The 27284-nt window shown below is 48.0% G+C and overlaps 1 protein-coding gene across 2 annotated transcripts in view; it reads left to right on the forward strand.

Moving 5' to 3' along the window:
* Positions 1-27284, forward strand: part of LOC119449355 (sorting nexin-25) — a 112213-nt gene that overhangs the window by 23616 nt on the left and 61313 nt on the right. For both annotated transcript variants that reach the window (XM_037712523.2, XM_049665181.1), the window contains one exon: positions 15692-15839. In XM_037712523.2, the coding sequence (XP_037568451.1) occupies positions 15692-15839 (148 nt within the window). The remainder of the gene's footprint in view (positions 1-15691; positions 15840-27284) is intronic.

Raw genomic sequence — 27284 nt, forward strand, 5'->3', positions numbered from 1 at the left:
GTTTATGCAGTGTTTGATGACGATGTCTAACGCCAGTCATAGAAAAAGCACTGCATACCAACCCCAAACAAACGGGTTGACGGAGCGCCTGAACCGCACCATTGCTGACATGTTGTCAATGTATATTGACATCGAGCATAAGACTTGGGACGAGACCCTGCCTTACGGTACATTCACCTACAACACAGCCCTACAGGAGTCCACTCGTGTCACTCTGTTTAACTTGTCTATGGGCGCACCGTCACAACAACGCTGGATGCCATGCTGCCTGCAGATAATGGCGAAGGCAACCCATGCGATGTTGACGAGTTCCTACAAAGAACCGAAGAAGCCCGCCAGTTGGCACAATGTCGATTACGCCATCAACATTGCAAGGACGCACGTTCTTACAACAGGCACCGCCGAATGTTCAGTACCAGCCGGGTGACAAGGTATGGGTATGAAAACCAGTGCGACGTCGCGGACTTCGACGGTACTTCGACGGTACGACGAAGCTACTTCGATGGTACTTTGGCCTGTATGAGGTTATCCGTCAGTCGGACTAAGTGACCTGACTTAACGAAGTCATCCCTCGTGGAAACGTGCGCACTAAACACCCCAACATTGCTGACGTCGTCCACATAGTCCGCATGAAGCCCTATTACGAGCCAGTGGCGTAGCCAAGGGGGGGGGTTGGGGGGGTTCAAACCCCCCCCCCCCGAAATTTTTTCCTCAACCCCCCCCCCCCCCCTACTTACCCGCCCTTTGTTTTCGTCGCTTCGCGCTGACATAATTCATGAAACCGGTGCTACTATCACAATTTCATTCCTGGGCGCTTCCGTTTGGTTGGTAATTTATAGCGAATCATGTCTGCATATGGAAAAAACTGTCACGCTGTTTGTCAAGGCTTTGACACTCTGTGAAGTTTTGGGCGAGAATGTTGCGGCCGCATTCTGAAGCAACAAATGTGCAACAAATGAAGCAACAAATGCGGCAGCCGCATTTTAGATGATGGCGAAAACGCTCGAGGCCCGTTTACTTAGATTTAGGTGCACGTTAAAGACCCCAGGTGGTCGAAATCTCCGGTATACATTTCCGCCGCTTCCCTTCAGGTGCTGGTTAGGCCGCGCTCGCGCAGGATCTTAGGCTACGTTTACACTTGGTCTCGAAGCTGTCGGAAGCGGCAAAATCTTGCAAAAATCCGCCCGCCTAGGCGGCAAAGCAGGCAGAAAAACAGGCTGCGAGCCAAATCAGTCTCGGGCCGATTTTTTTGCCATGGCGAAGCGGAAACGCGGTGGAAAGTCGTTCTGCTTCACTGCAAGCTACACTAGCATGTAAACAACTGGTCGTAAAATTGAACATGGCACCAGAAGTGTAGGCTGTAATGCTGATCGACGCGATCAAGAACCAGCCCTTGCTCTACGACAAGAGTGGCACTAAAACGTACTGTCAGCAATACTCGCGATAGTATTCAATGTCGCGCGACCGGAGGTGCGGCAACGAAGCCTTGGCGTGAGCCAACTTCTCGCGCTTTTGCAAAACCAGGCGAACCCACCACTGCCGTTTCCGAGGTGTCCGCGTCTTCCGTTTATTCATTGTCGATTTCTAGAAAACAAGTAGGTAGAAGTATAAGAGCCATTTCTTCTTCCACATCCACGGCAGACAATAGTTAGGCAGATTCCTCGTTGGCGCTCCATAATTCTCCTCGCACGTGTACGGTATGTTGAAGAAGTCGCGGGGTGCTTTTCTCGTCGCGACGATAGATTGGGAGCGTATAGGTCTCACGTAGGACGCGGAGGCTTTGGCGAGCCCCAACACAAGGGCCAGCTCGGGTTTCAGCTGTGGTGTTCCCGTTGCCCCTTTGGTGTCCTGGAGGCGCCGACAATACCAAATGATGAAATGTTATTACAACTTGTAAATAAAAGCTATTAAAGAAATATTCTCACGCCTAGGCACCAACCTGTGACTCAGCGCTACCGCGCCCGTGTGCAGAGAATTACAGAACGCCAACGAGGAATTTACCGAAGGTCGCAGATGACACGCGAAGTTGCGTAAAATGATCACTTTTGATGACTGTACGTGGGTCAAAGAATGAACATACCACTAGACATAATGCGATAATGAGCGCCACCACGCCGACAAACGTACGCAGACGAGATGGATCTGGACGAAAACGGCAGCGGCGGCCGCGGCGGTAGCAAAACAAATGTGAACTTGGACAGGCGCGGAAAAAATATTCCGGCCGCTTTGGCCTTTCCGCCCGCTTGCCGCTTCGCAAGTGTGAACGTAGGCTTAGTCTGCGCGAGAAACGTCTCTTGTTTGCGATTGCGCCCCTACGGAAGGCTGGTAATTACTGTTGTGTTGTTGAATCACAAACCAGCAATTACGGAAGGCTGGTAGTTGCGGTTTCAGTTGTGGAATCCCAAACCAGCAATGTACACACGTAGGGGTTGATGACAGCAGTGAAATTCCACCGACTCGCAATAGAATGCACGAAACAGACAGCCGACAAGCATGAATTACTGCTGTGCGCTGTACAGCGTAAGTAAACTCTTGTTGCAGGCGCTGACAGTTCTCGTCGGAGTTCACGCGTCCTGAGAAATTGATTATGTGCACTATGTACTGAACAATACCGGAGTTCATTCCTGCATCACTAGTGCACCAATCAGTCGAGATTCTGTGAGGTACAAAGCCGCTTCCTGTTTGCACCGGCTTAAGTGAAGCAGAAATGAGTTGCACGCACTACTTAAAATGCGTACACATGCCATATCTATGCTGTGAGGTGAAATATTCTGCACAATTATGAATCTGTTGACGTAAAGGAAAATGACGGCTGCACGCTCGCACACAGCGGAAGACACAGCGGCCCATGCACTTGCCGCAGGAAATGCAACCCTCTCGTATGAGGGAGCAGGGCGACGAAAGCTTCGGAAAAAAAAAAAAAAAGCCTTACGCGTTTTTGCGCGTATTTAAGTTTTCTAGCGCAAAGACGCAGCGAACAAGCTATTGCTATGGGAGTAGGTATAGCCTGGTCACACGTGCATTTTCACGCGTATAGCCGTCCTTGACTTGTGAAACGCACTTCGCCCCGACGAGGACGACGCCATCTACGCTTAACGGAAATTAACAATTAATGATGTCTTCTCCGATCGCACGGGTCGTCTGAATGATGCGTTTTCGAAGACTGGTCCATTCAGTGGCGCGATGAGAGACCGTTGCTCCAAACGCCCACTGTACCTGTCGTACTTACTGTATTTACTGAGCTTACTTTACTTTTTACTTCATTTCTTCACAAGCACACGCGAGGAGGGGGGGGGGGGGGGGGAGGGGGGTCCCATGTCTTTCATATACATGTAGAGTGTGTGCGTAAACTACCGACATTTATCACGTGACCTAGAGGAAAGCAGAAGCTTGCCCCCCCCCCCCCGGTCGGGCCGGTGAACCCCCCCCCCCGAAAAAAATTTCTGGCTACGCCCCTGTTACGAGCGATAACGAAAAGCCTCCCACAAACTTAGCTACCCTCCTGCCTGCATCGGGACAATGCTTATTGGGAGGGGGAGTAATGCCACAAGTCTGCTCCTAAGCATGTCTTCTACGACAGTAGCCAGCGAGCCACTCTGTCAGAAGAGCGTCTGTCAGAAGACCAAGCAGGCACGCGAGACGCTATGTCTCGCGTGCCTGCTTAGTTTCGTGGGGTGGCGCAACGTATGCCGCTCGTGCACACGCACGAGACAGTGGTGTGGACCATCACTGGAGAAGAGGAAAAAGTTTGTTTGGCGCAGAGACGCTCGTGTGGAACGTTCTTGTAAACTCTTCGTGTACATAGTTAGTTTCAGGGCACAGGTTCACCCTTAATACACCAGTTATTGTATTTTACTCCTCGAAATACCGTTACAAGTTTTCTCAACTTATTACTCACCCAACCCGTACCACACCTACTTGTGCAAATATTCTTGATCTCGTTCTATGTCCCCCGATCTAGTTTATTCATTGACATTTCTTCCGGGTCTTAGTGACCACTCCTTCATTCAATTTGAGGTTAAAAACGCTAACAGGCAAATGCGACCTAATCCCAAAATTATCAGAGATTACTCAAAAGCAGATTTTTCTTCAATAAATGCAGAACTGGAAATTTTTTTACATGAGTACATGCCAAACTTAGCTAACCGTACTGTGGAAACGAATTGGTGCTTTTTTAAAGAAAAGGTTTGCATTCTCGTGAAAAAAAACATACCAATACGCGTCATATCAGGCAAGCATCGTTCCCCATGGTTCACTGGCTCATTGAAACGCCTTTTAAGTAAAAAAAAAGAGTTTCCGCAGAGCCAAAATGAACGGCTGTTCTTATCACTGGGATTTATATCATGCCGGATTATATCATGCTTCAGATTACCGAAAAGCATTGAAAGACACCAAGCGCGTATTTTTCCACAGCACGCTTCCGTCATTGTTGACTGATAACACCAAAAAATTTTGGAACATCATTGTTATTCCCAAGCATAAAACAATAGCTCTTAACGATAACACCGGCACAGCCATTCCTTCATCACAGTGTCCCCAAGTGCTCAATGACGCCTTTTCTAAGGCCTTTTTTCAGCAATCATCCTCCCTCCCTTGTCTTCATCCTGTGCAGAATCCAATAATGGACCCAATCTTAATTGGCAGTTTTGGTGTACAAAGTCTAATTAGTAATCTAAAGTTTCTTCGTCTTCTTGAATTGACGACATAAATTCCAAATTTTTTGAGAATACAAATGTTTATTCTTCCATTTACTTGTCTGCACTGTTTTCTCAGTCTTTGGAATCAGGACTGTTGCCCAAAGACTGGAAGGTGGGAAAGGTGATACCAATATTCAAGTTAGGTGATACTCATTGCGCCACAAATTACAGACCCATATTGTTAATAAGCATCCCCTGTAAAATGTTTGAATATGTAATATATTGTAATTTGGTTAAATTCCTTGAAAATAACTCGTTTCTTTTTTTGCTCATCAGCATGGCTTTCGTAAAACCTTCTCGTTTGAGACGCAGCTCATTTCATTCAACCACGACTTGTCTGACTCATTAAACAAGGGACTTTTCATTGACTGTATATTCTTATCTTTTCGGAAAGCTTTCGACCTTGTTAATCACCAACTACTTTGTTTAAAGCTCAGCAAACTGTATATTGACCCTAACATTCTTTTATGGATCAAGAGCTTTTTGTGTAATAGAACTCAATTCGTAGCTGCTAATAACGCTGATTCTTCACCATGTTCTGTTACTTCAGGCGTGCCTCATGGTTCAGGGCTGGGGCCATTACTGTTCCTGATATATACAGTAGAACCCCGCTGTTACGTGTTTCACGGGACCGTTAAAAAAAAAAAAAAAAAAAAAAAAAAAACGTAGGAGCCGGGAAACAGGAAAAATTGAGAAATGGGAGTAGTGTTGAACTGCACACGATATGATTTTAATTCTTACATGTGAAAAAAAAGTAGTTTCGCCCGACAGCCGAAGTATCGATTGCGATAAGCTATACAAAGTAAGAATTGTAGTTTTATTGTCCGTATAAACTTGTACACATTCGCTTATTAACTAATTAACAAGCATGGTGTCAGCGCCCACAGGCATACATGAACACAACACACTCGATGAGCGTGGACACGCGCTGTCAAACGCTGGCGTGAGGAATTTAAGCGCTGCTGCAGAAGCGAGCGAAGTGACCTTCATGCTGTTGTCTATCGCTTCAACGCAAACAACACACGAACGAAATTAACTATTAATGGTGCCAGGAAGTTATTTTATTTATGCTACCCCCCACTATATCTGTGGACTAGTTGAAGTGTAGCCCTAAACGTAACTGCTAGTTAGGACTTTCAAAGCGACTATTTTCACGAAATCACGAAATGTAATTATATGAACCGCGAATATTGGTAATTAACAATGGTTCGCTATATAAATATTCTTCATTATAATTGCTTGGCACTGGTGCGTACGAGCAATGTCCCAGTGGTTTAGAAAATGAATAGCAGCTTGCAAGGTAAACCTGGTAGGAAGAAAGTGCTTCCTAATACACTACACACTTCAGCGGGTTCTGCTCTGCAATTTGGCTAATGTCGCCGCACGGCCAGCGGACCTGCAAGAGAGCACGAACACAGTCCACTTGCATGCGAAGTGGGAAAGGAGGGCTTCAGCGGCAACCCTCCTTCGCCCGGCTGCACTCCCTCTCCCTCTACCTTCTGACCTCCTCAGTGACGTTGTAGCGCCCACCGACGCCGCAAGGCGGGACGCTTTGGTCGGCGCTCTCAGCTGGTGCCTTATCGCCGGCTGTCGAAGTGAAAAATAAAGAAGCGCAGCGCTTGCTCGAAGCGCAAGCTTGGCACGCGCAGTGTCGTTCCAAAAGCCAGCCACGCTGGTCGTCGCAGCCCCGTCGCTTGGCTCGCCGCCTTCGCCCTTCTGATCAGGGACAACGGCACGGCTCGTACAGCCGCCGTCACGTCCCTCCTACATTGGTGACCCGGGAGAACGCGCGTTCCACCGAGCGACACGCTGCCATGGCCACCTGGCCGGAGCCACAGTTTGACCCGCCTCTGCCGCCGTTTTCGTCCTGCTGCGTCGGCGTCTGGTTCGCCCAATTCGAGGCTGCTCTGGAGCTGAATACCATCTGGCTTCAGGAGTTCAAGTACGAGGTGCTATTTCACGCCCTGCCACTTAATCTCCAGCTCCGCCTCGGCGTTCCATCGCCTGGCCCGCGCCCCTACGACGAGCTGCGGCAGTCTGTCCTGTCCTACGGTGCTGCCTACCATCCTCTTCCAGAGGTGGAACGCACGGTGCGTGACTCTCTGCCAACGCCCTCTCGGCCAGCACCAGACGTGTCTCCTTCAACGCCCGTTAACCACCATCAGGCAAGCCTTCCTCTCTCGACTTGCACCGACACAGTCTTGTCGACCGCCCGATGCGCTAGCGCACAGTCCCTGGCCTCCGGCTCTCTCCAGGGGTCTCTTTCGTGTGAGTACGAGCACAATGTCCTCGCCACGACCATGATACCGGCCACGTCACTGCCTTGCTTCCCACCACCAATGACACGCGACAGTGGTGCCATCGCCGACCCTACACCGGCTCCTGTTCCACACGCCATTGGGTCTGGCGCCAACGACGTCGCTCACGCCATTCGGCCTCATACCAACCCTTCACCTGATTTGTCTACGCTGCCGGCTGAGCGAGCCTCCAAGTTAGCGCGCGAGCCCTACGCCCTGCCGACTTCGCTGCCTCCGACCTTGTCAACTGTCCCTACACCGCGGCATCTACAAGCCAGCAAGAGCGACGTAGCTGCAGCAGTGACCTTCGTTCCTGCCCTGCGCTGCCCGTTCTCTCCTTCGGCCGACTTGCCGTTGGGCCCTTCCGGCGACCGCTCTGACAAGTCGGAGGTTGAAGGCTGTGCACAATCGGCGCGCGACGAGGATAAGTCAGGTGGACTGCTCCCACCATCCCGCGACGCGAGTCTTGATGGTGTCTCGCACCCACCACCTGATCCTGTCCTTCGCGTCGTGGCCACCTTGGCGCTCGCCAAGCAACACGACCCGGCAGCTGCTGCCCCGGCTCTACGAGATCTTCGTCAGCCTGCGCCGGTGCCGTCATTGAGCGTTGCCCGACGACGACGTCTTCACCGTCTGGAGCGCCACTCGACTCCAACGCCGTTGACCGCGGCAACACCCAGGCTCCGGCAGGCGCGTACCAGACCCTCTTGTCTTGACTCGGACGGTGTCACGCGCAAAAGTTTGCAGCTTACGACGTCTACCGCGGGTCGGGCAAGACCGGACAAGCTCGTGCACAAGCTGCATGCACCAGAGCTCACGCACGAACGAGTTCGCGGCTTGTCGTGCCCACCAATGCCAGCGCCCAGTACCCGTTCGTTTCGCCTGACCTCCGTGAACTACTGCAGAGGCGTCTACCTCCTCGCTCTCCGTGCCGGCGTGCTGTGTACCGTGGGTCCGCAGCGCCACTCGCAACCTTGTCCACCAGAGGGATTTGCTAGTCCCTTCAGCCTCCCACGGACTCGCACTACTTGGACTGCCCACGGACCCTTCTTGCACTTGGAAAAACTTGTTTATTGGCCGTTCCGTCTGGGCGGGGGGCCCTGTAGTGCCCACCGACGCCGCAACGCGGGGCGCTTTGGTCGGCGCTCTCAGCCGGTGCCTTAGCGCCGGCTGTCGAAGTGAAAAATAAAGAAGAGCAGCGCGTGCTCGAAGCGCAAGCTCGGCACGCGCAGTGTCGTTCCAAAAGCCAGCCACGCTGGTCGTCGCAGCTTCGTCGCTCGGCTCACCGTCTTCGCCCTTCTGATCAGGGACGACAGCACGGCTCGTACAGCCGCCGTCACGTCCCTCCTACAACGTCATGGAGGCATTGTTTTGTTTGTGAATTATTTCCAGTAGGGATATCCGGCAGCCGCCAGGGGTGGAAGCGGCGCTGCCGCTGCGTATCGCCATGGGACCGAGCATCCCATGGGAGGTATAGGGAGTTTCTGGCCCCTGAGCGCACTTCCTCCATGCTTTTCTTTCTCTCGCACACGAGACACGGTTGTCGGCTCCCCTCGCACGCTTTCACTCGCACATACAGCATACAGCGCGCGGCGACGGCGCTATCGCCCTTGGACTTTATACGGAACATCTATGAACCAAAACCAATTTTTGGGCCGCAATGCTTCATAGACACCATCTTTAGATAGCAAATGCGGATCTCAAGGGCCATACTTTTGCTGGCGGAAACCGAAAATACGTAAAAAGTGTCGCCCCCGGCACTTTGGGCGGCCAATGCCATCGTCAAGCAACGAAACCAAGTGGCATGAAGAGTCAAAATGGCCGCTTGGGCTGGCGCAGTGTGGCAGTTCACAACATATGATGCGGGAACGGTCCCACAGTTGTGACGTAACAGCGGGATTACCAATGCATTGGGCTCTATGGGAGCTGTGCCGGGACCGGCCGAAAACGACGTAACAGCCGGGAAAACGCAGCACCCGGGAATGTAACAGCGGGGTTCTACTGTATTAATGATCTGCCAAATTCTATTAACTCCACAATCAGGCTTTTCGCAGATGACTGCGTCATTTACAGAGTGATCACTTCTGTTTCAGACCTGTCCATACTTCAATGTGATTTAGATAAAGTATCTTGTTGGTGTAACACTTGGCTCATGAAATTGAATATAGTGGAGACCGCTTATAACGTAAGTCGCCGGAGTCGCGAATATCCGCACTATAAGCGGTACCGCACTATAACCAAAGCAACAATTTTCAACGCCCGCACATATGCAAAACATGTGCACCGAGGCGCCACGCGTATGCGATAGTCGAGGAATGTGGCTAGAAGGTTTGCATTCAATTTGCAGTCGAATCTCGTTTATTCGAACCAAATCACGCGGGGTGGCATTACTCCGTAAAAGCTTAGGAGAGACCCCTCAATGTCGCGCGCGAACGAAACAAAAAAAAAAACAAAAGAGAAAAAAAAAAATGCGGTGGAAATTTCATCATCATCATCATCAGCCTATATTTTATGTCCACTGCAGGACGAAGGCCTCTCCCTGCGATCTCCAATTACCCCTGTCTTGCGCTAGCGTATTCCAACTTGCGGATGCAAATTTCCTAACTTCATCATCCCATCTGGTTTTCTGCCGACCTCGACTGCGCTTCCCTTCTCTTGGTATCCATTCTGTAACCCTAATGGTCCACCGGTTATCCATCCTACGCATTACATGGCCTGCCCAGCTCCATTTCTTCCACTTAATGTCAACTAGAATATCGGCTATCCCCGTTTGTTCTCTGATCCACACCGCTCTCTTCCTGTCTCTTAACATTAGTCCTAAGATTTTTCGTTCCATCGCTCTTTGTGCGGTCCTTAACTTGTTCTCGAGCTTCTTCGTTAACCTCCAAGTTTCACTCTCTCTGAAATGGCAAGGTCGCCGACTCTAGCACTGAGCCGTGCTCCCTCAAGGGCTGCAGAAGATAGCGCCAACCTTTTCTTTTCCAATCGAACCACTTAGTAGTTGCGCCGGAACATGCGTGTACGTCTCAGCCACGCTACCATAGCCACGTGTAGAAAATGGCAGTGAACCCTTCTTTCTCCTTTACGCTCCCTCTACTTTCTAGTCACCTGTTGACCTTGCACGCTGCAGCTACGGCGCAGAGGGAAGCAGCGGCGCTGTCCCAGGCCGGCAAACGCCCGCTTCCCGATAATGGCGGAAAACGAAACTTCGGGGAGGTGGCGCCGGCCCGGCTGGAGCGGCGGCGCCTGCACGGTGGCGGGCGAGCACGGTGACAGTCGAAAGTGAGGGAGCGACGAGGGAGGGCGAGGGGAGCCACCGAAGCGGCGGAGTTGCCGAGGCGAAATCCGCTTCCCTGTCGTCCTCCTCCCTCACATTCCATGGTCTCCGCGTGCGCCCTTCGCCGTGATGTGCCGCCGGCGTTGGCAGTTTCGTGGCGCTCGCTCGCTATGCGTGCCGTGATATTTCACAACTCCACTCGTGATTCTGGTTTCAGCCTCACTGGCTGTTCGTTCGCATCACTTGCCCTTCTCCTCCACTTCGTCTCTCTTTCTTCCTCGAGCACTCCTTGGGGCGCTTGTTTGAGGGGAGCGTTCGCTGTCTCCGCTGACTTCCGTACTGCCAGGCAGCCGCACTGTAACCGGTATTTCGTTTCCCGGAACTGCACTATAAGCGATACGTGTATACATGGACTGCTTTGGGAAAATTAACGGGAGTCTGAAAAGACCGCACTGTATCCGGTCCTGCACTATAAGCGGTTACGTTGTAAGTGGTCTATACTGTACTAACAAATTACGTCGCATGACGTAATTCTGAGCCTCGATTTTCTGAAGCTGTGGGGTGCCAACGTTGATTGCCGAACGGGTGAAATAACTGTAGATTCGAGTCTTCCGGACGTATTTGTGGATCACCCGCCGTGTTACGTAAGTGAAAGTGCCCTTTGTGTGTCTGCAGATACCGTCGTACCGCCGTTGTCTGCCAAATGTGTCCCAGTCGCCTGTTCTCCTGCAACCGACAGAACATTTGATGCTACCGTAGAGCCCGTTCCCCTTAGTTGCATTAAGAAGAATGTTCTGGTCCCCTATTGCACGCTGTCGGTTATTGACGGGCGTATCCGGTCCTGCACTATAAGCGGTTACGTTGTAAGTGGTCTATACTGTACTAACAAATGTAAGGTTATGCAGTAGGGTTTCCACTTAGGCTTGTTGGTTTTCCATTAATACTGTGTATCATTGCGCGTAGACAACATGGACAAAAGAGGGAACACGTATAACACACGCGAAGCGCTTCGTGTGTGTTATACGTGTTCCCTCTTTTGTCCATGTTGTTTGCGCGCAATGATACACGGTCGTAAGGTTGTGCGTGTTTCACACAGGTCTGCCATTGTGAATCTTTGTGCATATCATATTTCAGGCTCTGTACTTGAACAAGTGATAATTTACAAATTTTTAGGGCTTCATATAACTGCTAATCTTTCATGGCACCCGCATATTGGTTATATTGTTAACAATGCTAACCGCATGCTTGGTTACTTGCGGCATAATTTTTCTATGGCTCCATCTTCATTAAAGCTACTACTGTACAAAACCCTAGTGCATTCAAAATTAGAGTATGCATGCTCTGTGTGGGACCCGGGCCTCGAAACCCTTACTAATCAATTAGAATCGGTACAGAATCGCAGTGCCCGTTTTATATTGTGTAACTTCTCCCACACTGCTAGCGTAACTGCAATGAAAAGTACCTTGAACCTTCCTAGTCTTTCCCTTCGTAGAAAACTTTCGCGCGAATGCTAACCTTTCACAAGATTTATTATCATAATCATCAGATAAAAGGGGATCTTCTTTCTGAGCCATCATTCATATCACCTCGCACAGATCATTGCCATAAGGTACGCATTCCATATTGCCGGACTAACGCGTACTTTAACACTTTTGTGCCAAAGATGGCTAGCGATTGGAACCACCTGCCCACCTCTGTTGCCGATATATCTGACACGTGTTTATTTAAAACTGCCGCTGAAAACTATGTGCTCGCCTAAGCTGTCTTGTTCCCAATCCTGATTTGCATTTCACCTAAACTTACTTTTTCTCTGCTGTGTTTTCTTTTATGTACACCATATTGTTTTCTATTGCACCAAGGACGGCTAGCATTGGAACCATCCTACCCGCCTGTGCTGTTGTTATTTTTTGTTGCTGACATGTTTTTTTTTAACTGCCGCAGAAAACTATGTATTTGTCTAACCTGCCTTGTTGCCAATGTGATCTTGTATTTCACTTAAACATACATTTTTTCATTGCTGGATACCATTTGCTTTATTTTTGCTGCATTATGTCTTTCTTTTTTATATACCACTCCCTTCTGTAACGCCCCCTGGGCCTTGAAGGTATTGAAATTAATAAATAAATAAACAATATTTTAGTGGTCACTGTGTGATTATTTAGTAGCTAAGTGTGTAGCTCTGTTCCTGGGTGTGAAAGCAGGTGTTGCTGGTTGTTGCTTTTCTGTAGCACATGGAGATTGGGGTGATGCCACCGTGCCACCGGCCATAGCTTTATAGCTGCCCTTCCGTGCTTTTGCATCTGTCTTGGTGCTTATTAATCTAAGCATCTCCCATAGCCAGGGTACTTTGTTTTATGTTTTTGTGAGTGCAATGATGACCCCTTAAAACCTCAAACACACTATTCAAAGGATTGGTTAGTTTCAGTCTAGATAGCACTTGTATGCGGCGACTTTCATGCTCGTATTTTATAGTCTGTGAGGAGAAAAAAAAAGATTCATGAAAAACTGTCAAAGCCAAGGGAAACTTAAAGAGCCCCTCACCAGGCCCCTTTAGTGGTTGTAAAATGCTGTGTAGGAGGCATTGTGCTGCAAGAATATTTAAAGAGGGTTTAGTGATAGCCGATATTGAAACCATGAAATTTGCCCATAAAAAATTGGCACACTGTTCTCTTTGCAAAGGGGTGTATCTCCCCTACCTGGTGGCGTCCCCACCAAATTGGTGCTTTGGGATGGTAAATGGGAAATTGTCGGCATGGAAGCGTCCCAGACTGCGTTTTTTGACGAACCAATGGATGCCTGGGCGCGGTAAGAACCGAATCCATGACCACTCGCAGCCAAAGGCGGGTGCTCTACCCATGGTAGCGGTGGCCTTGTTACTGATGCATTACAGGTCAGAATCACTCATCTCACAATCACAATGAACACATACATGTATTCAATGCACATTGAATCAGACCCGCTTCTTTAATTTCACCATGTCTAGACCACATGCTCAAAGTTCAACATTAAAACACTCACTCATTCCCAATGCCTTGTTCCTAAAACATGCCATGACTAGAATCACCTTCCTCATAAGTCAGCATTACAGACACTGATTGTTTCCACAGATCACTGTCAGCATAATTTGAATGGCCACAGTTCTTTGTACTTATATCTGTTCAGTTAACGTATTATTTTGTTTTCTTTTGTACATGTAATGCCCTATTCAAATTGCAAAGAACTTAATTGATGATGTTGTTTATTTGCTTGTTCTGGGACCGTATTCTGTAACGGTTTTCTCTGGTGGCACCTCACTCAGAGAAATGGTGGAATGTTGTGGCGCGAGAGAGACCAATCCACACGTGCCGATCTGCAAGGAGTTAACATCATCATTTTTCTTTGTACTTTGGGGACAATCGAGTAATTGAAGGATGTGGTAAGTTTGATAAAAAAATATTGGTTTGTATGAAGTACTTTACATTTAATTTCTAGTAATAGCTGTGAGCTTATGCCGCGGGCACCCTCTGGTAGTTAAATTTTCTATTCCGTTGTTTAATTTTTTTCTCGCTAGGCTGTGTGCCATATGTTAAGCAAATGAAGCAGTTCACTTTGTTTGGATGTAGGCCACGGCTTTAATAGGATTTTGGTTTGCCGGGGCTGAACTACTTAGGGCGGATGATTGCAATGAGAGTTTCGTCCAGACATCTCACCACTTCAGGAATCGTGCCGTGGTCAAGGTAGTGTATCTTGACTGCGGCTTCCTCCTGCACCGTAGAGGGGAAATCTCACCTACACTTTTTCTTTTTTTTTCAACCGTAAAGGCTCTGGGGATGGCTGTAATGATGCAACTGTTGCAACAACCCAATCGCTTCTTCATTCCAAAGACACACTCACGGCGGCTGCGTTTCGATGGGGGCGAAATGCTAAAACACCCATGTACTTAGATTTAGGTGCACGTTAAAGAACCCCAGAAGGTCCAAATTATTCCAGAGTCCCCCACTACGGTGTACCTCATAATCAGATCGTGGTTTTGGCACGTAAAACCCTATAATTTAATTTTTTTTTCCAGACACTGCTGAAAACTCCCCATGGCAGAAAAACACAATGTGCACAGCACTTCCGTCGCAGTGTCAACACCACTAAATCGTTGTGGTGGGAGATATTCTTCTAGCTCGTTGCAAAGCCATTGCACTGTCTTTGGAGAGCCTAAAATGCCTTTGGAACTCTGCCTCGCTCGTGTTGAATGCGTCGTGCCGTTGCCTCTCACCATGTTGTTGTCTTTCGCCAACACTTGCCAGAAACACAACCATAAGAGCCGCCATTGGTGTCTGTCTCATCACGTCGGCCAGCGTGAGACTAGCTGGTGGTGGCCACGGTTGACTTAGCAACCCACTAGACCGTGCTCGCAATCGTGCGAGACCCTCGAGCTAACCACTTGCAGTTTCGCTCGTAGCAGACGATGGGTTCACTTTGCAGATGATTGGTGACCTGTGTGACTACAAGAAAATTTGTAGTCATGCCCGCCAGGGATGACGACAGCCAAGTACTGGTTAGTGACGTTCGTGAACCGGTTCCAGAGCAAAATGTTGCAGAATACTGTTCTCTTGTGTTACTTTCTATTTTTTGTTTGGTTCTGTATGCTAATATAGTCCTTCTTCTTTATAATTTATTAGACAAATAAATAAAGATGATGCTTTGCTGCACCAAGTCAAAGAAGCTGTGTAGACTAGTTCGTGGCCCAAAAGTCTAGAATAATGCTGCACTCATTCGAAACTGCAAGAACTGCATTGTCAAGTTCTTGCTTCTAGAAAAATGATTTAAGCATTTCTTGTTTTCTGATAATAGCAAAATTCCTCATCCTGGCGTTGCTTGCACTGCTCAGAGCTATATTTAAATCATATATCACAGCTCGAATCAGTGGCAGCGAGCAACTAAAGGATGCATTTAGACGCAATGGGGGCCATGTTACGAGTCATCTGTGAGCCACCTTGAAGTCACCTTGAAGTACATGAAAAAACTGCAGGCTCTGGAAAAAATTAGTGGTTCAAGCACTTGAAAGTAACAGTTTCACTGGAATTGGGCTGCGACTGTGCAAAGTCTCACAAGTCTGCTGTGTTCACCCAGCATTTCTGGCAGTCACCCAGCATCTTATGCATAGATACAGGACTAAGCCGGCTGCACAGAATTTTCACATCACTCTCTCGTAGCTATGCAAAAAGTATGTCCCATCTGGTTTTTCCTGTTTATATGATAGTATATGCTAGTTACACAAACATTTTCATCAGAGATGTTATAGAGGCATTTTGGCTTTTTACTTTTTATAGCAAAGCAACAGCTTTAGCCAGGGCCGTGCAGTTTCGTCAGGGAAAGGAAATTTTGTTGTTATGTGTGGCTCAACCAAGCTTGTGCTCTTCAACTGTGTCTGTCTATTTGGCTTACAGGGTCCTGAAGCATTCCTGCAAGCTCAGAAGGAAGTGTACCAGGCACTGGAAGAGCGGTATTACCACTCTTTCCTGGTGAGCGACGCTTACCATAGCATGGTGATAGAGACTCAGGATCTTCACCTTGACCTTGGCACCTACAGAGAAGGTATGGTCTGCTGTGTTGGTTCATTGGTGACAGATTTATTTTCAATACTGCTAGTCTCTTCATGGTGGGCATATTGTACAGCATGATAGTACAGCACCGAGGCTGCCATAATCATCACTAGGGGTGTGCAAGTACTGAATACTACATTTCAAATAGAACATTGAATCCAATCAAGAAAAAAAGCCGAATATTGTATTTAATATCGAATATCAGAAAATTAAACACAGACTTTTATGCCTACGAATTTTGTGTAAAAAAACAGTGCTGTAATTCTCAGGAGGCTAATCACATTACAAGAATCTTGCTGGCTACCAGTTACTTAGGTACCTTTAATTCGAGATTTATAGTACGCTCTACTCTTATTAAAGGAAGCACCAAATTAGTGTGCCAGCACTGTTAACTGCTCAGTTCTAGTATATGAAGCTCTGTCGACATTCTATCGATGGAATGTCTGTCGCACAATTTTTTTCCTTTTCTAAATAAAGTTTAATGCTCCTACTACTATCAAATAGAATTAGGTGCTTTTCCCCTCTGAAGCTGAAGAAATATCGAAGTTGCCCAAAATGCCTATGGAGTCTTCAGTTTAATAGTGGGCTATACAGTTAAACCTGGATATAAGGAAATTGACAAATTCCCGAAAAACTTCGTTATAAAGAGGATTTCGTTATATGCAGGTTCGGTGCGAAAATTCGAAAAAGAAACTCTTACCGTATTGTATTTACTTGATTTTAACGCGCCCTCGATTGTAACGCGCACCCGTTTTCCGTTTTCGTCGAAGCACTCATCCTTGGAATGTCACACCAGGTACTGGATGCGTGGGCACATGTCGTTTCGCACAAGTGCGAGGCATCGGAAACGAAGAGTGAGCGTCGCGATGGTGTTGTATAGTGTTACAGTAGAACCCTGCTGTTACGTTCCCGGGTGCTGCGTTTTCCCGGCTGTTACATCGTTTTCGGTCGGTCCCAGCACAGCTCTCATAAAACCCGATGCATTGGTAACCTCGCCGTTTCGTCGCAACTGTGGGACCGTTCCCGCATCATACGTTGCGAACTGCCATCCCGCGCTGGCCCGAGCGGCCATTTTGACTTTTCATGTCGCTTGGCTTTGTGGCTTGACGATGGCATGGGCCGCCCAAAGTGTCGGGGGCGACATCTATGAGGGATTTTGGGTTTCTGCCAGAAAAAGTATGGCCCTTGAGATCCGTATTTGCTATCTAAGGATGGTGTCTATGACGCGTCGTGGCCCTAAAATTGGTTTTCGCTCATAGATGTTCCATATAAAGTCCAAGGGCGATAACGCAGCCGCCGCGCGCCGTATGCTGTATGTGCGACTGAAAATGTGTGAGGGGAGCCGACGACTGCGTCTGAATCTCGCGTGCGCAAGAAAGAAAAGCAGGGAGGAAGCACGCCTTCTTCCATTGCACTCGAGGCACCGGCGAGGGAGCGAGGGGGGAGAGATAGCGGGCGGCATTGTACTGTACTCTGGCATCAACTGCGTACTGCGCGGCGGCGCGGGCCGTATCTTGAAAGCGATCTGCGTTGGGGCAGAGTCTAGGCAGTGTAGGTGCATTGGCAGCTCGTAGCTTTGTGCGTGCTGTGTGTTCTCGGCGCTCAGTTTGCGTTGAAGCGATAGACAACAGCACGGAGGTCACTTCGCTCGCTTCTGCAGCGGCGCTTCCACAGGCCCCCAGCGTTTGACAAGCGCGTCTCCGCGCTCATCGAGTGTGATGTGTTATAGCGTCTGCCAGCGCGCCGTCAACATCAAATGGAAAAGGAGAGTGCCGGCTTGGCGGGCTAGGCCAGCTGCAGCAAGCGGCAGGATCAGGTTTGAATGAAGGGAGGGAGAAAGGTCATGCCCGCGGCGGCAAAATCTCTGGGTCGAGGGATGCAGGCCCACCTCGCACACGCTCGCACGCACGGACATGTACGCTCGCTTCGCATTCCGTCGCGGCAGAGAAGGTGCTTCCGGTTGCTGCTCGCGCAAAAATGAGAAAATTTGGGGCGAAATCTCTAGGTTGTCGGCGGGGAAAATTCGTTATTTCGAGGGGGTCTCCCGTTGCCACTTCGTTACGTAGAGGTCTCAAATACATGTGCTTTATAGAGTAACGGCGGGAAATAGAAAAACTTCGTTATATCCAGGAATTCGTTATATGGAGGTTCGTTAGAGTAGGTTTAACTGTATTATGATTAATGGCAATCTTATATTGCTTAGAAAGTAAGTAAGTACAGAGTTCTCGCATCGGGAGACCCACGGCACGTTCGCGAAACATCCCCCCCTTCACCCCCCCTCCCCCTTCTTTTTTGTCTGCGCCCATCTGCCTTCCATGTAAATGCGTCTGTAACCAGGAGCCAGCGATTTGTCGCATGATATTTTCAAGCCTGCCATGTAAATCCAAAGCTAGTCTTATGATGGGTCGCTCAAAGCTACAAAAAGAGACCGTTGTGCACCTACGTATGTAATTCGGAACCCTGGTCCACCGTACAGTATTTTGCAAAGATGGCGGCCGTGAACATGCAACGGTCATCCAGTGCACTCGCCTTTGTTGGCGAGGTGGTTTATCGGCTTTCTGAGGATTGTGCGACTGCTGCGTTGATTCAGTATGAAACCGTAGGTTAGTCACTGACACCCAACGTCGCGTCTCTGATTAGTACTAACAGGCTAGACAATGTGGCCAATGGTGTAGCTGTGATGAAAATTTGCTGCCGGCTGAGGTGATAATGGGCCGCAAGCTGTCGCGGAAACCTTGTCGTTAATATGTTCTTACAGATGGCTCATCAATGATCGTTTGCAAAATCACGCGTACGGGTTAAATTAACGGTTGTTCAAGTGATGTTTAGGTCCGCGGTCAACCAGCTAGCAACTACCTTAAGCACGCATACCAAGTTTGTCTGTGCTCACATGTGGGTAGAAAGCTGCAGACTGCACAAACTTGCGTGCATGAACAGTGAACTCGCGTATTCGATGTGAGCAGCGTGCCTTCCGATTGCTAGTCGGCCAGATCTTAGCACATGCTTCCATGCTTTCCACGCATTGTTGTTCCCTTTGTTCGCGTAGCATTAAATTGTTTCGATTGGTCTGGTTGACCTGGTCGGACCTTTTACCGATAGAGGTCACGCGCTGTACGCTGCATGCATCAAGGCACTAACCACGGCCGGGTCATTCACTGAAGTTACCGATATTCAAGAAATCGAATATTAGATATTCAATTCGCAAAACAAATTATTTGTACATTCTGTATTCGATTTGAAGTCGAATGTTCTAATATTCGTAGAATGAATCAGCAAGTCTTGCTTCTATTTCACATAAGAGCAATGCGGAACCTGAAATTCTTGTCATCACATGACTGATTAGAGCTAGCAGCGTTGAAGGCCTCGTGACATCGTTCGCAGCACGGCCGCGGCGCAGGTCTTCATCTGAGACCCACTTTTCACTACCGCGCGCACATCCTGATTATGTTTTCGCTAGTGAGCTGGTCGCTTACAAATTGTCCGTCCATCGCAATGTAGCCAGTGCTCTTCATGATCTTCAACAGCTTTGCACTGAGTCAAAGTGAAACTACTGCTTGCCGCAACCGCTGCGGACGAAACTCACGCACCAAGTCAAAACGAAACTACCGTTTGCCGGAACCGCTGTGGACGAAACTGTGGTGGCTATCGGCACGACCATAGATGGCGACTACGCACTTATGAAGGCACGTGGTTAGGCACCAACGCGGCATTACGCGCGGCGATTAATGCAAGAATAAAGGCTTTGAGGGCACAATTAGACACGAAGCATTCCGGCGTTGCTGCCAGTCACGTATCGCGTACAATTGCCACTGAGAACCATAGCGATGTGGACTGCACCGCTTCGTTTTTGTACGCTAGTTCCGTTTTTGCTTTTTTGCGGCATGCATTTGCGGCACTCCGCGCATTTATTAAATTTTTTTATTCCACCGACGTATTGACCCTTTTCGCAGCGATCCCGTGGGCGCTGCCATGTTTGATCACGTGGTGACGCGTCCATTGCTTGCCTCAACTGCCTTCGTTGCCTCCTTGTTTACAATGGAAGTGTATGACGCCGGCGCGGCTTATAAAACCTCTGTTTTCGGAGATATCGTAGATGGCGACTAGGTGGACGAGATGAAGCTTTGATCACAGCTTCAGAGAACGTGCAAAAGCGCTTTTGGAGCTGATTAAGCTATGTCCAAACGGCGCAAGCAGCGTATATGGTGCTTGTTCTAAAAGTGGGGTTTAATATGTATTCCAAGCTTTCCGATTATGAATCCAGTCAGGATTAGTGTGTTTCGCTCTTTGTTCTTTATTCGGCAAATACTTTGTAGCAGTGGCTTGTCAGTTTCAGACTCAGTGAAGTTCCTCGGTGCGGCCACTATCTGATTATTTTCTGCCTAATCGCTCGCGGGTGTGCTCAGTTCCGATAGATTTGTTCTTGCTGCGCACGAGGCTTGAGATGTAGCTGTTTTGTACATTGTAATTCCTTGTAGCAAATTTATCTTACAGCTAGTAACTTGCTGACTCTTCTGGACCGTCACGAAACATTCAGCTTCAACCATTCGTGCGCCATAGGTGTAGTCCGTCATTTATTGTGCGTATACAGTGCGCATATATTCAAGTGTGCGCCCATTCACTTATTCTTGATACGTTGGCGATAGAGTGGGCATAAGTTTTCCTGCCATTTGGGACAGATGTGTATAGATAACGTGCGCGAAACCTACTATGACAGGAAGCGCGCTACTCCCTTTGTCATTATTTAACGAGTGGTACTCACTCTTGCCGACGTTCTGGGGATGAAGCCCTTTCTTTGAAGGTTAGCGATACAAGGCTGTTGGATGAGCAAATTTCTGTATACTCGAGGAAAGCCGTACATCACGAAGTGCCGGTAACACGTTCGGACAGTTGCAGCAGCGGTCCATGAACTTGTCCACACAGACTCATTCTATTCCTTAACATGCCAGTCACTATTTTTGCAGCGAACTACTGCACACGTCTTCAATCCACATGATTCCATCTAGCATGATTGGAGCACAGTGTGTTAGCGAAAACTCAGTTGCATTTCCGACAGCTGATTGCACAGAAACAAGGTAGAAGCAGTAATAGTTTCGTATTCGTGCGCGGTCGCTGAGGAGACGTATGGCCGCCTTGAGGGCCATCTCGTTTCTCGAAGACAAACTGCTCCGCGAAAAGGGTCAATATATCTGTGCGCACGCTATCGGCACCTACCCTGTCTACAAACGGGAGAAATGCGCATGGTGCTAAGTTACGGCCTTCGAGATTCAAGTGCGAAAGCTTAGGCGCGCTGCCCATGGCTGCCCGTATTCGGAGGTTGGGTGGCTACAAGCTGCTTGCGGATTTATTGCGCAGTTCGCACATTTCCGTTACACACTGTGATGCCCTTTTTGACACTCGGGTATGGGTAATGGAGGTTCTGTGGATCGAGCGCACCTCGTGTTCGCCGTTTTAGCCACTTGGTGAGCGCGGGACCACGGAAAATTTATCAGTGGCTTGCGGAACCTCGAGCAGGGGCCCACTTTGAGCTCCCATGCACTACTGCATGCACTCATTGCCGAAGCAAAGTATGTTGTGTTTGCATCATATAGACAAAATTTGCTAAAACAATGGTTCGTTGTACCCGATAATTCGTTATGGCCAGGTCCGTTAGAAGCGGAATTTGTTTCATTGATAATGTAGCCAGACTAAACCAAGTGAGAGGAATTTTCTGTTATGTATGTTGTATGCGGATGATTGTAAGGGGCGTGTACTGTACATATTTAGGTGCCACTAGGGGGCACAGCATGTGTAGAGAGAAGAGCCCAGCTGCAGCACGCACACACGTTGTGTTTCGGCAGTGGCAATCCTTACAGTGGTTCTATGCTCATCGCATTAACCTCATTCTGAAATTGCTTCTGCCAGATTTTTTGTTTTCGAGACCATGAAACATTTTGCCCTATAGATTGCTGTTTTAAGATAAATGCAAATAGATGTCCAATACCACTGCACCATCCCATTAGGACCATACACATATGGAAAATTCAACCTTTCCTGATTTTGTCACACTCTTTGTTACTCTAACTGTAATAAAAGCAATCGTGATCCGCTTGCCTTCATCATGTTACTGAGGAGAGCATGTTAAGACGCACTCTGACCAACACCTTCATTTGAAGTTTCGCATGTTTTTCTTGTTTGTCTTTGCCATTTGATGACCCAGTTTGGGGAGTCCTAAAGGTACTTCAACGTTTTTTCACTGGCTTTACTCAACATTAAAATATAACAAAAACATAGTCGTTTCACAACCTATGCGGGTGGCATCGTCAGTACACAAATGGCGACAAATGGGAAATAGTACATCCTTTTTATGTATGATACTGCCATAAACATCCGGCAGGGGGCCACGGTTAGAATTGCATGCAGATTGATTGCGACGGATAAACCATGATTCCACAAATTTTCTTGGGCCCCATCGGCGTTCCCGTGCTAACGTGGCTACATTATCAAAATCGAACACGTGTCCTTTTGTAAAACAATGATCCACCAGTTCTGTCTTTGCACGTGTGGCATGCGTGGCTTTCGTAGCATCCCTTAAGTGTTCCTTGAGTCGAGTGCGACGTCGCCGCTCCGTCTCGCCAATGTAGCTGGCACAACAGTCCGAGCAGTTGACCTTGTAGACGACACCACTTTGTTTGTCCGGAGGTGTGCGGTCCTCTCGCTTCGGGGACACGTTTGCCAATGTGTACGAGGGTTTGAACACAGTTCGAACACCCAAAGGCCGTAAAGCCCTGCGCACTGCGTCTGATACACCGCGGACATACGGAATGTACACAGAGGAAGCCGGCCTATTTTAGCCTTGCTTTCGCGGGATCTCTGCATGCGGCATCGCGTATCACTGACAAAGCACTGAGGGTAACTCCGTTTATGCAAAAGAGCGGCAACATTTGTTAATTCTTGTTCCTTCAATGTTTGCGTTGACGACAGTGCATCGCAACGAGACAGGAGCGTACGTACCACGGCATGTTTGTGTTCTGTAGGGTGGTGAGAGTCAAAACTCAGCACACTCCCGCTATCGCAAGATTTGCGATATACGGCTGTCTCCACTGAACCTCCTTCGCTCCGACGTACCAGCACATCTAGAAAGGCTAGGCTGCCACTATTCTCCGTCTCGCATGTAAATTGAATGGCATGATGGACGGCATTAAGCGCCTCATGCAGGGCATGCAGGTTTTTCTTTTCGACAATGGCAAAAGTGTCATCTACATAGCGACAGTACATTTTGACAGGGAAGGGCAAGGACGTCATCACAGTCGTTTCCACGTGTTGCATTAACAGATCAGCCATGATTACAGAAGCAGGACTGCCCATCGGGACGCCTTTTATCTGGTGATATATGGTTCCTGCAAACGTGAAATATGTTTGCTTCAAGCAGAACCTACCGTAAAATTCCGAGCAAGCGCCCCCCCTCGAGCAAGTCGAAATTACCGGCAAAGTTAGGGGGGGGGCACTATCCCGGAACGGCACCAATATTCAAGATGGCCACGAACGACAAAATTTTCCCGCAAAAAAAAAAAGAAGCGCAGTGGAATAGCATTAAAATTTTATTGAACATGAACTTTATTAAGCCAAAGATTTGTTAGTGGTGTTTATCACTCTCAACACCACCGTTACTCAAAACCACCAAAAGAACTACAGAAAGCGCATCGACGCTGCACCGGTGTGTCGCCGCGACCGGCGACGCGATCATTGGTTGTGCAGCTTCTATTCCAGGCAAAATTATGTCCGCGAGAGTAAAGTGACGCGTAATGTTCACTTTATTAAAAACCATGTCCATGGTGAAACGTTTTGCACTAATGAGAGTTCCGATGCAAGTGAAGCTCAGCTGCAGTGCATGGCTACTGTTGGCGGACAGCAAACCGCGGCTCGGCCATGCTCGCATCGCAGCTGGTGGCGCCGCAAATATCAGCATGTTTTCTTCATCGTGTGAAATTATTGCGAGGAGAGGGTAAAGCGGCAACGACGGTAACAAAACATTGCTGCTTGGGAGCGTCGGCGGTTCGTGCTGAAGCACCGACTGCTACAGATTCGAAGTGAACTGAAAAAGGCCTAGTGACGATATCGGTGGCGAGTGATTAGCAGCGGTGAAGCTGCCGGCGATGCCAGAGCGTAGCCGCGACCACTCCTCTGTCACCGAGTGGTCACGTCGCTGTGCCGCAGGGAACTCCTCTGTGCCGTGCGAGAGGCAGATCTCGCCATCGGCCGGTGGTCCGTGAACTACAGACTGCCAGAACTACAGACCACCAGCCGCAGTTCACCCTGATGCACTCGTGTGCCCACTGGGGTGCCCAGGTACGACCATGATTCGATGAAATGGCTCATTGGGGTGCCCCGATGCACACCGGTGTGATTTGCCGAATTTGCCATCATTTTCGTGGAGTGGATGTGGCAGGCCAGTGTTGGTGCGGAGCGGGAGGAAGTGGGGGGGGGGGGCGCTTTCCCGGAACGGCGCGGAAACTTGAAATTAGCAGTGAAGTTAGGGGGGGCTCTTGCACGGGTGGGGGCGCTTGCTCGGAATTTTACGGTAAGCAGAATCATGATGTCATCGACAGTGAGAGAAGTGCGGCTTTCTAACGTAGAGTCATCCTGCAGGCGTTTCTCAATAATATCCATAGCCAATGCTATCGGCACATTCGTGAACAAGGACACGACATCGTAAGATACCGTAACATCCTCTTCCCGAAGCTGCTGCTGACGTACCGCGGTAACAAATTCTTTAGAATTCTTGACTGTGAACGTGCTCGCTTCCGCAAGGGGCTTCAAAATTACAACCAAAAGCTTCGACAAGTTGTATGTCGGTGATCCAACAAAAGAAACAATAGGGCGAAGGGGGCAGCCGTCTTTGTGAACTTTTGGCAACCCGTACGCTCTCGGCATCGCTCCGTCAGACGAAAAGAGGCGATGGTATAGCGTCTGGTCGACCCTTCCTTTCGTTTTTAACCTGCGCAAATAGTCGACCAACTGCCTTTCGCAATTGGAAGTGGGGTCGCGCTGCATCTTCTGAAAGTGCAGAGGATCATCCAACAGCTATTGCATTTTGCTATCATAGTCCTTGGCGGTTCATTATTACAATACCTCTGCCCTTATCAGCTTCGAAGACCACGATAGATGCATCAGACTTCAGGTCATCAAGCGCAGCGCGCTCTTTACTAGTTAAGTTAGACTGAGGCGTCTGGGCATTTGCCAAAACCGATGAGGCCCAAGAAAATTTATGGAATCATGGTTTATCCGTCGCAATCAATCTGCATGCAATTCTAACCGTGGCCCCCTGCCAGATGTTTACGGCAGTATCATACATAAATAGGATGTACTATTTCCCATTTGTTGCCATTTGTGTACTGACGATGCCACCCGCATAGGTGGCGAAACGTCTATGGTTTTGTTATATTTTAATGTTGGGTAAAGCCAGTGAAAAAACGAAGTATGAGTTCCCCTGGCTTTTGGAACATTTTTTCACGAGTCCTAAAGGGCCCCTCATTAGGCCCCACAGCAAATTTTTGTCATTTGCTGGAAGTTGTTATGTGACCTCTAAGGAGTGTTCTACGGGATGACTTTTTCAAATTGGTTCATTAATATTAGCAGAGATAGAAATATTTCAAGTGTCGTGAAACTGTGATTTCAGGAGGCGAGCTTCACTGCCAACATAGACACTCTGTCCCCTTGCCTCGTCTAGCCTCCGCAAGCGGAATTCCTTCCCTGCGTTCTCCCATACATGTATACGTCACTGTACCGCCTTATTTCTCTTCTTTCTTTTGTTTTTGCTGCGCGGTGTACTGTTGATTTTGTCTGGTATAGCACTGTGCATGAGAACACCTACAGTGTTGTCTGGCTGCTTCTCATCATTCATCATTTTTGTCCCTTAAGGGCCCTGGGTTTGGGCATTACATTACGGGAGGGTAGTGAAAGGCTAGCAAGGGTAGCATAAGGGGAGGGTAACATGCGTGGTCATGTTATTAAACAATAAAATAGCTCAAACAAGGAGCCATGTTCAGATTGTACATTTCAATAGAAAAAAAAAAAAACATGTAATGTATCTCCGTTTGTGTTTACAAAACAATGATTTAGTGATATTACAAGCACAATATTACAAGTACAAGAAGGTGTGGTCACATAATACAACTATATTTAAGCAAGAAAAATGAGAGCACAGCATTTTATAGCACAGTTTAAATAAATAATGTAAAGGTACAGGACAAAATATTATATGTAAGTATGATTAAGGATCAACTACAAAGCGAGATTCCAGTTTGACACTTGGTTCAGCAAGGAGAGGAAGACATCTGCTGGTGATCACTTTAGTTTAGAAAAGTGAGCTGACACTAACCACCTGAAGTTAGAATTGTCACGTTCATAGACAATTGATTTGGGAAGTGAGTTCATGCTTCTATGGCCAGGGGTAAAAATGACTTATTAAATACATTTGTAGAGCCAGTTATACGCTTTACACTCATGGAATTGAAAAGCCGACGTGATGTTCGCACAGGTGGTACTAAAAGGGAGGTTCGAAGGTCGGGGCGATGGTAATATAGATTATCAAACAGTGCCAGCTGCGCTGTCTTTCTTTGTTGAGCTAATGAGTCGAGGCTGATGGATGATTTGATGGCACTTACGCTAACCTGAGTATCATATTCAGAGCAGATGAAGCGAGCTGCTCGATTCTGGATGCTTTCAAGTAATTCAATTAGATAATTTTGGTGAGGGCTCCGTATCGCACCGGCATATTCCAGTTTAGGTCTAACATATACCTTGTAGGCAAGTTTGCAGATGTAACTTGGGGATAAAGAAAGACACCGTTTAATGAAACCAAGTGTCTTGAAAACCACAGGGACCCCAATGCTATTATTATTCTTTTTGGGGACTTTAACTTTCCCGGCATTAACTGGTGCGATGGAACTACTTCACTAACAAATCAATCTGAAGCAAGCGACTTCATAGAAGTGTGTTTAAATTACAATTTAACACAACTAGTACTGGAGCCGACTCGTATCTCGGAGACTTCTGCCAATATTTTAGATCTCATACTAACCAATCATCCTGAAAGCTTATCATCCCTTACATATCTTCGTGAGATCAGTGATCACAACGTTATTCACGGTGTTTTCAGTTTCACTCCCCCACCACGTGACATGCATAAGAAGACAATTTGTTTATATGACAAAGGTAACTATGAGGCTATAAATAATGAATTAAATGCATTTTTTTCTACCTTTGCTGAGGAATTTCATACCCACTCGCTTTATGATAACTGGCTGATGTTTAAAAACAAACTATGTGAACTAAAGAATCAATTTATTCCCAGGATAACCATTCGCTCCAATCAACAAAAACCATGGTTCACGAGATCTATAAAACGATTAGAAAATAAAAAAAAGCGCCTCTATCGTGCCGCTAAAATCAAGTCGAG

The sequence above is a fragment of the Dermacentor silvarum genome, chromosome 4 (assembly GCF_013339745.2).
Source record: "Dermacentor silvarum isolate Dsil-2018 chromosome 4, BIME_Dsil_1.4, whole genome shotgun sequence".
Taxonomy (NCBI): Eukaryota; Metazoa; Arthropoda; class Arachnida; order Ixodida; family Ixodidae; genus Dermacentor; species Dermacentor silvarum.